Source organism: Thunnus maccoyii, chromosome 15 (assembly GCF_910596095.1).
Source record: "Thunnus maccoyii chromosome 15, fThuMac1.1, whole genome shotgun sequence".
In the NCBI taxonomy this organism is placed as follows: domain Eukaryota; kingdom Metazoa; phylum Chordata; class Actinopteri; order Scombriformes; family Scombridae; genus Thunnus; species Thunnus maccoyii.
This window is the reverse complement of record NC_056547.1, coordinates 5,895,759-5,911,759: the sequence shown is the minus strand read 5'-3', so window position 1 is coordinate 5,911,759 and position 16,001 is coordinate 5,895,759. Positions and strand designations below refer to the sequence as shown.

Sequence of the window (16,001 nt, the reverse complement as noted above, 5' to 3'; positions counted from 1 at the left end):
CATCTAATACACATATTTGACTGCTGCAAACAGGAATGGTTACTTTTTTATTTACATTTCCTGGTTAATAGTGTATTAATTGTAGTTTTTCTTAACCTAATTGGCTAATAGGAATCTAAGTTTAACCACTTTCATATGCTGGGACAGAGTGATTCTGTTCACCTGGATCGACTGCACCCACTACTCTGGGTGTTGTCATTTGATGACGAGCCTGGCTATAAACCTGCTCAGGTGTGATGAGTTATAGCTACAGGCGCTAACCTTAATAAGCTGCCTTTCAATCAAAGGTATTCCATTTGCAACAATCATCATGGAGGAAGACAGAGATATGCCCAAGTAAGTATATGCTCAAAACTTTTTTAAAATTAAATAAACTTGCCAAAAAGCAGTTTATTTAATTAATAATCATAAAAATAACAATGAAATTTTAAACATATAAAAATAATGGAATATTATTAATTTTCGTTGTTTATAGTTAACTAACACCTAATTCACTTCATTCCTTTAATGTTGTAAAATTGTTGTAATTTTATATTTTTTATTAGTTGCAATTATTTAAATTTTAATATAATGTAAAAAAGTTATGCACTTTTAAAGCAGAAAATGTCAAAAGATATTCATTCCTTTTTACTTTAGATTTTTATTATTTTGAGGAATTCACAATTGGAAAAAAGTGATTACAGATATGGAAAGCAAAATTTATTGGATTACGTTTATACATACAAATCATTTGCAGTATTTTCAAATAATACACTTTTTTAAAAACTGTATAGGCTATTTTTTAACATTACTATGGTTTCCACTTCATATCTATCTATATCTACATCTATATCTATATCTCTATGTTTATCTATATCTATCAATATTTTTATACTGTATGTATCTGTATTTAACTATTTATTACATAATGTATTATTATTTTTAATTATATCTATATTTGTTATCTTACTAATTTTCTACCTACCCTCCTACCTCAGACTTTGACATTTTGGTATCTTTAATCAGGAGGCCGTGGGATACCTGTCGAGAGGTCCCAGTCATCGAAGATGAACATACGCCCTGGAAACTAATAAAGCTGCTGAAGTTAATCTCATTATGTGTAGTCGCTGTGCTTGTCTTCGGATTGGCGCTATGTAGCAAGGTTTGTTATTTTCATTAATATATTTTTCTTTAAAATATATGTATTTTTATGATTATTATGATTATTATGATGATGATGATGATGATGATGATGATAATTATTATTATTATTATTATTATTATACATTTTATTTAAAAAGTGCTTTTCAAGGTACTCTAAGATGCTTATAAATAAATAAATTGTTGTCCGTACCTGTTTTCAAGCCTAGAATATAAACTTAATTTTGTCCTAATAACTCAATTCCACAAAGTACTATACCCAGTCATTGTCTATGTAGCAGCAACTCATTTCACATTGCAGTATTAATTAATTGATTAAATCATAACAACTTTTTCATTTACTCTTTTTTTTAGACTTCTTTCCTCCTCCTGATCACCTTATCCAATGAAGGCACTAAGACCCTCCCAGCAGACCAGAAACCTGTCGCTCTGCTGTGTATCGGCTGCTCTCTCATCACTTCCAGTGTCCTTCTTTTCCTCAAAAGCTTCTGGAAAGCATGCTACAAAACATCAAAGCTGCCAAATAAAGCAACTGCTGCCCTGGTGAGACAAAGTCCAACTACTTTTCCTAACTCATTTTTCTCTTTAGCTGATGCCAAAGACAGAGCCTGGCAGATATATTGACCCTTTTCTTTACCACTTTCTTCTGCCTCTTCTTCAGGTTCTGTTCTTTGAGTTCCTGGTGTCTCTGGGTGCAGCAGTTCTCACCATAGTGGCCATGCCACACCTGGACATTGTGACCAATGTAACCATACTGAACGGTGTAGGTGTCCTGTCTGCACTCCTGCAGGTGGTAGCCCAGTGCACTGCCAAAGAAAGAACCCGCCTTCTGCTGCCATCCATCACTGCCTTCATCCTCATTTTGCTTGGTTACATCCTGTTCCTTGTCTTATACATTATGAAGGATCCAAATTATACCAAGATGGCAATTTGGGTCGGTCTAGCTGTTGGTGGGTCATTCTTGGTGTCTTTCAACTGGTGGGATAACTACTTCAGATTGATCAGTGAGAACAGTGGCTCTGTCTCCCTCAAGATGCTTTGCAGAGACATGACAAAGTGTCAGAACATGCTGCACATCCTCTCCAGCCTGCTCAGAATCGTGGTGACTACCTGTGTGCTTGGTGCCTACGTCCCTCTGTCCAAGATGGACTGGGGCATAGTGACCTCCATCCCGACTCGTGAGACAAGGATTATAGCCATAATCATCGGGGTCCAGCTCATCTCCTCAGCACTGTGCCACTGGTTTGCAGTTGCAGCCTGCAAGATGCACGCCCTGCGACGATGCTTCATCCTGCCTCTGTACCTGGCTTCTCTGGCTGTGATGGCTCTGCTGATCATCCCTGTTATTGTTTACTATCAGGACTACAGAATAAGTCTGAACGGGACTGAAAGCATCAACTTCACAGGCTACTGCACTGAAGTTGTGTATGCAAGAAACCAAAGCCTGAATGGCAATGTGTTCCCACATCTGGTTTTAGATGTTACACACACTCTGTGCTTCCTGGACATGTCCAGTATAACTGACATCGGCCTACTATCAGGTAAACTAGAGCCTGGTATTACCTACAATGTAATTGAGCACAAATTATAAACATGAGGGTCACATAGGAGGGTCACAAGACCAAAACATTTTTTTAAATTTACATGTGGCTCAATGTGGAGTTTCTTAAGGCCACCACACCTTGTTCTACATACCTGTCGGCCACAGTGCTCAGGTGTGTGCAGGAACCATTGCTTTAAAGAAAAAAATCTAGCCTCAGTATCTTTGTATCATGATGAAGTTATTTTTAAACAGAAATGGAAATGACCTATCACCAAGTAACCCTGCAGGCTTATTTTGTTATTTAGTGCTGCATGTTCACAATTTTCACAGATCTGAAATTAAAATTACCACTGATATGTTAGAAAGCTCTGCACTTTTCTAAATATGCTAAAATATTTCATCATGTCAGAAGTTGAAATTTTCCTTAAATGTTTTGTTGATCTTCCCTCAGGTTCAGCAGTGGCTTGGTGGCTGGGTCTTGTGTTGGCCACCCTCCACTTGTGGTACCTCAACGTGTATCGTATCCAGAGGACCCAGGACCTGTTCATCAGGAGGCTATATGAAGGAACCTTTATCGAGCAGTCCCTACTCTTCAACACCCGATTTGACATTCAGACCAAAGACAGAATGAAGAGGTAAGTGTATGGTGTCTGCATAGGAGTAATCCTCCACTATTGGTCCTCACAACAATCATCAAAAGTCAGATCTTTCAGTCTCCAAGGTGTGTTTGGACCTTGAAGACATTTATCGAGATGGGATTGAATTGTGTGTCCTCTAAACAAAAAAATCTCAAATTTGCAAATCTTTTAATTTCAGAGGCTATGCAGCCTTTGAGCCAGTAATGGTATATCTGTGTGCAACCATGTGGCACGAGACCTACGATGAGATGATTAAAATCATTATTTCAATCTTCAGGTGAGTTATGCAGACTCTACACTCTGTCATTTTGCTGTTATCTAATATTACCTTCATTTTCATCAGTTTCTTTCTTTGTTGATTCCTTGAGGTAAATTATTCTTCGAATTCCCTCACACCAAAGAGATGTAAGAGAAGAGAATAAACTTCTAGAGATTACATGTATACAGTTTCATGATTTAGAACACTTAAGGATATTACCAAGAGAGTTTGAGTCCTGTAGTTCAGTTGAAGAAATGCTACTTGTAGTGAGAAATTCAAAAATGGTTATCTAATGTAAAAGCAGGAAAAGTCTGTTAAATGAGTTAACCTACCATTTTGGATATCAAAGATATTTTTGTCACAGATTTCATCTGCTAAGGGTTAAGGTCTCAGCTCAGCCAGTTTCAGCATTACATTGTCAACAACTTCATCACTGACTTCCTCACAGTGGATTTCCTCACAGTTCCTCTTTGTCATTTTCTGATCACTGCAGACTGGACAAGTACAGACCAAAGAAAGAGCAAAAGGTCAATGATTTCACCTTCGAGGCTCATATCTACTTTGATGACGCATTCAATGCTGTTGAAGGGCATCACGGGTCTGAACTCAATGAATATGCAATAAACCTTGTGAAAATCCTCACAGAAGTTTACGGGTACGAACCATCTTACAAATTATCTACAATGATGGTGCATTAAGCTTTAAGTCTTAAAGATTACCACAGGTTATAGATTGTAGCTTAACAAAAGTATTTTTCATGAAGTACAAATCACTATTACCTGTTCTCCGTTATCAGCATCTTCATGAACATTGATGAGAAATTCTTCAGAGAGCAGCAGCAGATCCCTGATCGGAAGATCATAAGGACGCCGTATGGAGGTCGTCTTGTGGTCACCATGCCTCATGGCAACATCATTGTGGTCCACTTCAAGGACAAAGAGCTCATCCGCCACAAGAAGAGGTGGTCTCAGGTAGGAAACTGACTTGCTGGAGACTCATACCTTTATGAAATCTTTTGTACTCAACAATGCACCGTTAGACGTATTTGTTTTAACTGTTATTTAATATTTCCTAGGTCATGTACCTTTACTATCTTTTGGGCTGGAAGCTCATGACCAAATACTACAGACGTTGGCAGAAAGGAGAGGACGAGAAAGAACTGCAAGCAGAGGTCCAGGTGAGAAAAGAAGAAAGGAACATGCAAGAACACACAGCCAACTTTTCACACACTGTAAATGTTGTATATATATTTTGTGGACTTTTTAATGAGCATTTACAGTATTTCTCAATGAAATGGCTGCAGCATAAATGTAAGACAGAGCAAACTGTGCCTTTTCCTTCAGAAAGAGAAGCACAACACCTACCTCCTTGCTTTGGACGGGGACACAGACTTCCAGCCGGCTGCTGTTATGTTCCTCATCGATCGTCTGAAAATGTACCCACGTGTTGGGGTAGCATGTGGCAGGATTCACCCCACTGGTTCAGGTTGGTACATAGTACAATAAAACAAAAAACAGTTGAGAGGTTTAACAGAGAGGGGTTAAGGTAAAGCTTTAGGCATGAATAACAAATACCTCTTAGCAACCATTGTACCTGAAAAACCAACAATCACTTCACTAGCATTGTTGCACTGAGGTTAATAAAGCTTCTGTATTTCCTGGGCAGGTCCTGCAGTATGGTTTCAGAAGTTTGAGTATGCCGTCAGCCACTGGCTACAGAAGACGGCGGAGCATGTTATTGGCTGCGTGCTATGCAGCCCCGGCTGCTTCAGCTTGTTCAGAGCAGAGGCACTTATGGACGACAATGTGATGAAGAGATACTCTACCAAGTCCATGGAGGCGAGCCACTACATTCAGTATGACCAAGGTAATGGATGCCGTTTCTTAGACTTCCTGTCTCGGAACTCAGTCTTGATGACATCCCTCATGATTCGTCTCTCCTTCCTTTATTTAAACTAATTCTCTGTACCTTGCAGGTGAGGACCGCTGGCTGTGTACGCTGCTGCTGAAGCAGGGATGGAGAGTGGAGTACAATGCAGCATCTGATGCCTACACTAATGCCCCGGAGGACTTCAAAGAACTGTACAACCAGGTAGAGGGACTGATCAAAATCTCACTAGCTGTGATGCAGCAAGCCATAGATTACACACGAAGACTTGGAAAAAAAAATAACACATTTCTTTCTAAAATCTACATATCCAAATCATTTAGATTTCAGGCTGTAGATCTCACTAGTTTAAATTCATTATTTAGCCAGAAAAACTGTGCCCCTCTGCAGTGCTTGTATTTTTCACCTCATTTAATCACATTATCATATTAGTCATGCTAATAGCTCTTTGCACCATCAGCGTCGACGTTGGGGACCGTCCACAATGGCCAACGTTGTGGATCTGCTGGGAGCCACCAGCCTGATTTCCAAGAGGAACCAATCCATATCCAAAGTCTTCATGTTCTACCAGCTCTTTGCCATGACATCAGCTGTACTGTCGCCCGCGACCATCTGCCTTTTGATCGCAGGTTAGGCTCATTTTTGTAGATGAGGACATAATACTTTGTGAACTATAATTTTGAGATCAACTGGACTTTTATTGAAATGTATTCAAATAAAATGCTAGTAGAATATGTAAAACTCAGGCCCATCTATTGTGTATTTCAGGAAGTTTGGCTATCATCTTCAACATCAATTCGAGCAGCGCTCTGGTCCTGTCTGTGATACCTCCTGCCATCTACCTGGGTCTTTGCTTCAAGCTCAAAACAGACACTCAGATCATTATTGCAGAAGTCATGAGTGTCATATATGCATTTCTAATGTTGGTGGTGTCAATGTCCATTATAGGTGAGTTAAATGTAAACAGGTATGACTATGCAGACATTAACGTACCTACTTTGGACATTAGTTGCACATAAAGACCTGCTTAAAGCTCCTTTAATCCTAAGATTGCTCACCCCTTTTACTTTCCATCAGGCTCAATGGTGAAGGACAAAACCATCTTGACACCCAGCAGCATCTTCATCGTGTCCATGGCGATCATTTACATCATTACTGCGATAATGCATCCACAGGAATTTCTACTGTTGTTCCACGGCTTTCTCTACATCATCTGCATACCCAGCTCCTACCTCCTGCTCACTATTTACTCCATGGTCAATATGAACAACGTGTCCTGGGGCACCAGGGAGACAAAGCCTGTCGCTGGAGCCGCCCCTCCTACAACCACCAAGCCACAAACAACAGCCCAGAAAGGTAGATAGCAGATTAAATTAAGATAACATAAAAAATAGAGACACATGACTTTATTCCATTCAAAGAGTAACACCAAACAAGTATTCATGCTTGAGCTGACTGAACTTAAACCAAGTTTCATCCCTGCAGCCAAAAATACCTTCAAACGTTTCTTCTCATGGTCCAAATGTTGTAAAAAATCCAGCTGCAGAACTAATGGAGAACAGCTCACTGTCAGCCAGGACAACCTGGTCCCAGAGCCCACACAGCCTGAACCTCATCCCCAAAACACTATTGTGGAGGACATAAAGATCTTTGAGGAAGACCAGAGGTATTTTTCTTAAGTTGTAACACCAATTGAAATATAATGTGTCACCTATAAAAAGTATGAGATCATACTGATAATCTTTCTGATTGTGTTTCAGGCAAGAGGAGCCTTCTTTCGATTGTCCTGCCCAGTGTAAGTCCTGAGGATTTGGCAAAAATCAGTCTGAATCTGCCGCAAAAATGTTGATTTCAAACACACTCTCAGATGTCATGTTGTCTAATATTCTCCTGTGTTGCTCTTCTCTTCAGGTTGGGTCACAGACTTACAGACTTTGTCTGATGACATGCACCTGCAGGAGGACACACTCAGCCAGGTGCGCATGTCTTGTTTTATCATTTTAGTATGATTATCTGCCTCAAATTATATTTTAATCACCTTTGTCTAATGTCTAAAGTTTTTTGTAATTTTCTGTGTCTAAGCATGTAAAAATATTAAAAAATACCCCAACTGCCTTATTTTATTCTTCTGTGGTATGCTTCATTCATTTGACGCGTATTTTATACTGTTGCTGCTAAACTCAAACAGTGACAGTGATAATATATCTTTGGGAATACCAGTAAATAAATACACAAAGCTAGTTCCCTGCCCTACCTATATGAGTACGCAGCTTAAACATGATGTATGTTCAGAATAATGATTTGAGCTGTGTGTTTCTCTGCAGGAAGAGGAGGCATTCTGGAAAGAGCTGCAGGAAAAGTACCTGAAACCTCTGCCTGATGACAAAGAGAGACAGAAAAAAATTGCCAGTGACCTGAGAGAGCTGAGAAACAAGGTACAGTCAGTGTGAGGAACTGTTACATACTTAACAGGAAATCAATGTGCAATGTAATTAAATGAATCTTATCTTTGTCATAACACACAGATAAACTTCGCCTTCTTCACCGTGAATGCCATGTGGCTGGTGGCGACCTTTACCCTCCAGATCTTCAACATGTCCTTGTCCATCCAGATCCCCAAATTCGACCTCCAACTGCAATACACCGGAGAAAACGTTGTGATCGATCCCATTGCCTTCATGTTCATTCTGGGCTTCGCTATGTCAGTTGTGATTCAGTTCCTTGCCATGCTGTACGAAAGGTACAAAACACCAAATCACTGTTCTCCTCTCAACATGTTTTTGATGCTCACAATGTTAAAAATGTTAAAAATATAACTTTTCTGTTCTGTTTTTATCCAGAATATACACCCTGATCCATTATGTAGCCTTTATGGACACAGAGCCCAGAGAATCAAAGCCTGAGAGCCAAGATTCATACCTACCAGGCAAAAAGGTAAACTACTACTGATATTATAACTATAAAAAGTGTTACTGTTACTACTGCTACTACTGTTGCTACTTTTTTCACTTCTACTCAACACTCACAGTTACTACAGTTACTACTACAAACACTTGTACTGATACTAGAATTACCAGTAATTATCAGTCTTTGGTTTTATAGTACTGCTGGCAAATGGCACAAAGCTGTGTCAGAAAACTTTTCTGTGATTTTCTCTACTATTCAGTTATTTAAAGATAAGATTCAGACATACATTTTCAACTCAGGTCATATTTAAATGTTGTTCCAAATAATTAACTTGACTATTGAGAAACTGCAAATGAAGTCCAGTAAAGCAATCATTTAGGCCTCAAAGCAACAATAAAAAATGTTCAAAAAAATTATAAAAACAAAACAAAACAGGAAACTGACAGAATAATCATACACATCTTTGTTTTCTAGCAATTCAACAAGGGTCACCAATCATGCTTTCTACTGGTAACTCTATCTGCATTTGCACAGCGAGCAGCTGAGCAAAATACAGTCAATCAACCCCTTACTTGATTTGTGACCACTTTTGGCACAAACGAAGACACCTGTCTGATTGAATGAGCTTCCAACTTTTGAAAACAACATTTTTGAAAGTCTTGTTGAGTTTGAAAAGCAGGAGCAGAACTAACTAAACTAACAAAATCCAAACAGTGAGTTCACAGTCATAAATGATTGTAAACCACATTCCAACATAGTTTTGGTAGAAACACAGTGGGCGTGTCCTTGATTTTAATCTCCACAAAGGATAACATGATTAGGATTTACAACTCACCAATTATCCAGGCCTGTGCTACGTAAGACACTAATAACAGTAGAGAGCATTCAATTCTCTCCAGTGGAGACTTAATGTACTGACATACGTCAAACTGCACCCTTATACCACATACCACACCTGGAATACTTCAAGCAGGTGACTAAACCATTTGTTCTAGTCTAATGACAGTAGCATGTGTGGTGGCATTTACGTGTACTGATGTTCGTTCAAATTCCTCCCAGGTCAAGTCTGTCTCCAACTCCAACTCCGACTCTGAGCCAGAAGACAGTAATGATGAGTTCCCCGCAGTGTTGTACAGACGTCACGGCAGTGGCACTTTGGTGTAAACATAGACTTTCTGTGCACCACCCAAACTTTTTAGCACTTTGAAATATCAACTGCATGTGAGATTTTACCAAAAAATGTCCTTATTACGTACTGTATATTATTTATGTTTATGTTTAATTGAGTCATATTTATCCATAAAAAAAGCTTTTATTGAACCAGTTTGTCACAAAGTGCTTCAGAGGAAACAAGTGACACATTAAAATGAAACAAAATGAACATCACGTCACTAAACTGAACATGAATCATGGTGTGACAATGGCTATTTATGAAGGACATGAAGTTACCTTATATATTGTAAATCTTTTAGAATTTTCTTTGAGTTTGCTGATTGTGTGTTCACATTAAAGTGTTTACTGCACCGTGGTATGAATGAAGTTTAGAAAAAGTGTAGAAAATCTGAAAAAGGATGAAACTGGTGGTGAATAAAAACAGGAAAATGTGGCAGGATGTTGGGCAAAACATAACTTGAATCATGACTGTGTGAGTATGTCAAAAATTAGGGATTTGAAAAAAAGTCACTGATAAACTGTCAGACTTTTTGAGAATTAAATGCTGCATTGTATGATGAGAACAGCACAAGGAATGCACTATTTGCACTATCTATGTTATCTATGTTTTTAAATAATCTTGGATCCCAAATATTAAAAAAAAAAAAAGTGTTGGGCTTTAAGCAACAAATTTTTATGGTTTTCTGAAAGTTTTTTGTGTATTCCACTAGATTGCATGCGATTTCTCCCTAGACAGTCAATAAATGAAATGTTAAATACCATAGCTGCTGTGTTGTGCCCTTATCATCAGCTTAAAATGGGAGATGTAAGATTTAATTGGTAGTTATTAGAGTAGTTTGTTGTATTGCCACTGTCGTTAAAATATGTGGATATGCATTTAAGCTAAATACTAAATATGTAAAGCTGTGAGTGCCTGGACAGTTCGCTGTGATGTCATGTGTATCAGAGGAGGCACAATGGCCACCAAAACTGTAACAAGCACAAGCTAATATTAGATCCTGATCTTTGTTTGTATTTATTTTTAAATGGCGACAAAAATCAAACCAACCAAAGTCAAATTATATTTTTACGCTACATGTGTAATTTCACCATTTTATGCAATACTACTGTAAGAATTTTGTTTGTTTTGTTGGTCTTTGTATTGCGTCCTTGTTCCTCAATAAAGCACTTTATGCTGAAGTTTTTTAAATGACTAAACAGATGTTTTTGAGCTGGTTTATTCCAAATACTGCACAAAAATAAATGTTGCTCATTTTGTAGTAGTAAATGGGCAATAGTAAAATGGCTGAATATTGTTTAGACATTTGTAGGAGAAAGGAGAAGTAAACAAATTATTTCACATGGTACACTGATAGAATCACTTTTTTCTTTTCTACTGTGAGTCAGGAAATATTTGTGAAAATGTGACTTTATTCATCTCAAACTGGCAAAATATCACAACATACTGTACATTTATTATAAGAACATTTCCAGTGCTGTTAAATTTAAGTCTATATACAGTAGATTGTATTTTTTTCATGTCTGACATCTAAATGCCTTTACTGTTTTCCTACAGCATTTTGTATGGAAATAAGGAGAGTCAGTGTTAATCTGCTGTAGCAGGAACATTTAGACATGAATTAATTTTGATCATTATGGAATGATATGGCCGTGTCTGCAGGAATTTGTGCACTCAAATATCTTTATGATTTTATGGGGGAATTATGAATTATTATTGTGCACAACTCCAACATGAAATTATTCGTCCAGTGACATAACTCATACTAGAGTAAGTATAACAATAGGGAAATAGTCCTCCTTGTTGGATACACAAGAGAGGTCAATTAGAATTATGATTGTTATTAATTGTAATTATGATTTTGCAAGAGTATAAGGTCTTTTAAGGTTAAGTGACTGAGATGCAAGCACAAGAAAACACAAACAAGTCCGCTTTAGTTACATACACATTTATTACTAATGCTACAGGTACAAGTACTAAACACTACAACATTTTATGGACAAGACACAAGAGGGAAAGGGAAACTGTTACACAAGGCTATGGCTAGTGAATGATTCAAATGCATGATGCAGAGTTATCTATTGTGTAGTTGGTATGAGAGACGTGATTAACAGATGAGATGACTGTTACCTGAGAAGCAGCGAGTCAAATCAACGGTACAACAGCTTAGTTCTGAATTGCCAATTGCAATTACAAATCATGAAAGCACCAGGGTTCAAGCAAGTTGATGAAGATTTTGTGCAAATTCTTGCTTGCTCCCTGGGGTGGCTTCTTGCAGAGAATGGAGTCCGATGTGCCGGGGTGAGAAGCTGGAGTCTGGATCTTGTAATGATGAGTAAGTCGGGCGGGTACAGTTCCTGAATACGGTTACTCCATTAATCAAAGTATTTACAGTTTAACAATTGCATGATTCCTTATTTTGCAATTTCGATAGTAGCTTTAGCGTTCTGAAAGTGAAACAAGCATGATAGTGTTATCAAGGATGATGGGATTATGTTAGTGGTACATTTCTTGGCTTCAAGGTAGTAGAATGAAAGTCTAACTAAAGCACACAACGACACACATATGATATACACACATATCAACATACAACAATAATAATCCTTAGACAAAATCTAAAACTACATTTTTAAGTCCATGTATTGTACAGTTCTCTGTTCTTCTTGATCTGACTGCAAATGACAGGGGTCTATGCCATTTGAGGGTGTGTGTGTATGTGTGTGTGCGTACGTATCACTTTGGCATGGCATATAGTGCAGCATGTCTTGTGCCTTATGCTGGTTTGCCCAGTGATCAGTTCTTGGGTTGGTCCTCACTCAAGTCCTGAAAATCAAAATCCACAGTGGGATTAAAGTTGGTGCCAGCTAGTCTCTGTGTGTGACTAGCTCTCAGAGGTGAGTTATGATAGCCAATGGTGGGGGTCATTTATCTAAATGGTACTATCAATTAACACTGGGTGTGAATTGGTCTTCCCATCTTGCTGGCTCTTGTAGCTTGAAGGATCAAAGGTGGTTTGGGTCAGGTGACCATGCAGGAGATAGGGGTTCCTTATCTGATCCTTTCTGTTTGCAGGAGGTTGTTTAGTTGGTCTGGTCAGTGAAGAGTTTGGGACTCTCAGTTATATATTATTGGCCAGCATTCCTGGGGTATTGAAGAAAGAGCTGGTCTGTTGTTTGAGGCTTGTGCTGTCTGCCTTTGAAACATTACCCTACACGTCACTAGATCCTACCTTCTTCCAAAATGCCCACATCTTTCAAGCCTCATACCTTCAGTTTGTAACGCAGGCTTTCTGTCAAACATTTTAAGTCTGAAGCCCTGATGACATCATCAGTGTTATTTTTTTCAAACTTAGCAACACTCCTCCAGAGCTACAAAAGACATTGAACCACTGCTGTCAAAAGGTGAGTAGTACTATTCATCTTAAACATAAACTCAACTTCATAAAATGTAAAATTGGTGGAGTGACCCTTTAAACTGATGGCCCCTTGTTTTTTTTAATTCTGTGGTTCATTTGCTCACCATACCTTGGTTTTCCTATTTAAACAGAGTGCAGTGGGATGCTTTTGAAAAGCAATGTGCCCCAAAAAACAAAGGTTTAGCAATGGATCGTGCAACATCCTGATCCCAATTCTACTAGAATAGACAACCTGCTGTCTTAAAAACAAGCCCATTAATATTGATTCGAAAACACCTACAATATCACTTTTTTGTCTGTGTTGAGACACAGACAAAAAGTCACATTTGTGTCACAGTGACACTTTCTCATAAGGCATACTTCAAAATGAGTTAAGAATTTTTTTTTTCTTTTTACACAATAAGCCATTTTTGGAAGGTTTGGATTTCCAGGTTGTGAAAAAAAATCCTTTGATTGGGGATTAGTATAAATAATATAAATTTGGGGATTGTATGAAAGCAGAAATATCAGTATGCCACTGGAGAGCAGCAAAAGCACATTAAAGAAATGATAATCAGGTGAACACTCCCGCAGACACACTCACACACTTAAACCACCCATGAAGCGAAGACGCAACCTCTGACGCATGCTGGTGTCTTAGAAAACTTGAATCGGTGTTTGTGCTTTGATGCTCTGGTACATCAACACACCCTCTATACAAACAAACTGAAGGGGCCTCGGGTTGTTAGTTTTAGCCTCAAGAGGTGTTTCTTTATGATGCCACAGCAAATCAAAATAATGTACAAACATACTGTGTGCTATTATAAACACTAGAACACCAGTTTCTACATTGCACTGCTTGTTAAGTCATTGTGGACTGCATCAAATCCAGTCTCTAGAACAAAATCACTGCACACTGTGTCAAAGGATGTAAAGTTTTATTACAGGTTTATAGAGCAATAAATGGTTTAAAGCTGAAATACATCTCTGATGTGCTTCAGTGCAATACCTCTCAGGTTGTCAGAGTGTAGTTTGCTTTCTGTTCTAATGGTTAGAATACAACATAGTGAAGCAGACTTTGGTTTCTATGCACCACAGATCTGCATAAACTACCAGAACATCAGAAAATTCATCTAAAATTCATATTACAGCCAAAAACTTAGCAGATTTTGGCTGCTTTTTACTCATTTTGGAACTATTTATTTTTTCTTTCTGCAATCGCCTACAATAATTTGTAAATCCTAGCATGTGTTGCTGTGTTTTGTTGCTATATGCATGATTTAATCTAATCTCACAATGTTTTGTTGCTTTTATAGTGTGGATTTTGTGGGGGTGTTTTTTATGTATGTAGGAATTTTTGAGTATTTTAGACATTTTAGTTTTTTTGTCATGTTGGTTGTTATCACCTGACCTCCTTTCACTTGTTGTTTTTCATGTGGCTCTTTCCACAGTTGTTTTTTTTATGTGTAGCTCCTGCATAAATGCATTCACAGTGTGTGCATGAGCGGTTTTTTGTCCCAGCTGACACTTGGTCCCACATTTTTACGTTCTTACTCTGTTTTCCTCTGTGAGGTCTTCTAGACTATCTTCAGCACTGATAAACACAAACAACCAGAGAGATAAAGAAGATTAGACTGATGGGGGAACCTGATGAAATGAAATAATGAGTAGAGAAAAATATTACAACTTCATCTGATACAGAAATCATAATAAATGGATATGAAACATGTACACCCTGGAAAAATGACAAAATGAAAACAAACAAAATAAACCTTAAAATTGAACCATGCAGACTAAAATAGTAATGACGTAAGTCTGTCTTCATGTTTTTTTCATAAAGCTCTGAGAGTTCTTCTGGTTTATAGAATAGAATAGAATATATATATAATATATGTTATTAAACCTCTGATATACATATATTGATTTTAACAATGCCTGCTCTTGATGGTGATTGATTAAGTTTGTTTCGATTCTTGATTCAGTGAGCAACACTTTTGTTTCCTTGAACATTACAGGTGGAATTGTCAACACATTTCCTGGTTATAATTTATTATTATTATTATTATTATTATTATTATTATTATTATTATTATTATTATTATCGTTGTTGTTGTTGTTGTTGTTGTTGTTGTTGTTGTTGTTGTTGTTGTTGTTGTTGTTATTCCTGGATTTTTTTTCTTTGGCAAATGCAAAAAGACTAAAACATGACACATCTATATTTTTTAGCCCTACATCATAAATAAACAAACAAGACATACAAAAAGCAGACAAAACAACATGTAAGAGGATATAGCATAAATAAATTCAGAACAGACACATAGAATCACATGAAACAGTCAGAACAAAACTGTACATACAGACACACATAAGAACAGAGCAAGTACACTAGACAGCCAATATCTGACATCACATATGGCACTCTGACTTTTGACACTAATGGACAGAGCTGGATGAAAATCTATCAAATATCATGTCGGTACTTCTGTGCCCAACCGTAAGAAAGGCTATTACACTGAGCCCCATTGTTCAAAAACTATTAAAGGTGCCATATTATGCTTTTTGTGATTCTGTTTTTTCCATGTGTTGTTTGCATTGTCCACTCTCATATTTTGGATCGAATTTCAGCTCGAACATGTACAGATGTATTTGAGAAACTGACATTTTGAGTAATGAACAAGAAAAAGTAGTGAAATCCTACTGCTACTTTTTGTTTCATAGTTTGTTGACATGGCCTCCCGAGTGGCCAGAAGTTGGCTGAGTGAGCCCATCAGGAGGAGGGCCTTAAAGACGCAAGAGGTAAAACGGCCTATTTCAGACAGAGGCTGAACTGAGGGGCTGCATAAAGGGCCAGTATAAGATGAATAAGGGATTTTTTAAACTGTAAATCATGCAAAAATATTCCAGTAAATCTCCAAAATAAAAAAATATAGACCTGGAAATGTACATAATATGACCCCTTTAAAAACACTGAGCCACACTGTTGCACTGGGTGGCATGTTCCCCTCTTTAAAATGAACACACTGTAGTTTATTTTGAGTCAGTCTGACACACATCATCGTGCT

The 16,001-nt window shown here is 37.8% G+C and overlaps 1 protein-coding gene across 1 annotated transcript; it reads left to right on the top strand.

Moving 5' to 3' along the window:
• The first annotated feature begins 310 nt into the window (after positions 1-310).
• Positions 311-9,576, top strand: LOC121913476 (chitin synthase chs-2-like). The gene is made up of 22 exons (XM_042436130.1): positions 311-336; positions 1,006-1,141; positions 1,495-1,683; positions 1,802-2,681; positions 3,135-3,318; positions 3,500-3,598; positions 4,074-4,235; positions 4,377-4,551; positions 4,656-4,757; positions 4,924-5,065; positions 5,246-5,446; positions 5,556-5,671; positions 5,928-6,096; positions 6,236-6,415; positions 6,545-6,823; positions 6,953-7,133; positions 7,228-7,262; positions 7,379-7,443; positions 7,792-7,902; positions 7,993-8,207; positions 8,308-8,401; positions 9,434-9,576. The coding sequence occupies exons 1-22, from the start codon at positions 311-313 to the stop codon at positions 9,536-9,538; spliced, it is 3,846 nt and encodes a 1,281-aa protein (XP_042292064.1). The 3' UTR covers positions 9,539-9,576.
• Positions 9,577-16,001: the final 6,425 nt, after the last annotated feature.

Bases quoted from the DNA above. Each gene is read 5' to 3' on its own strand.
- LOC121913476 (XM_042436130.1), top strand. From the start codon at position 311: ATGGAGGAAGACAGAGATATGCCCAA. The intron at 1,142-1,494 runs GTTTGTTATTTT...TCTTTTTTTTAG, and splicing joins GATTGGCGCTATGTAGCAAG to ACTTCTTTCCTCCTCCTGAT. The intron at 8,208-8,307 runs GTACAAAACACC...GTTTTTATCCAG, and splicing joins CTTGCCATGCTGTACGAAAG to AATATACACCCTGATCCATT.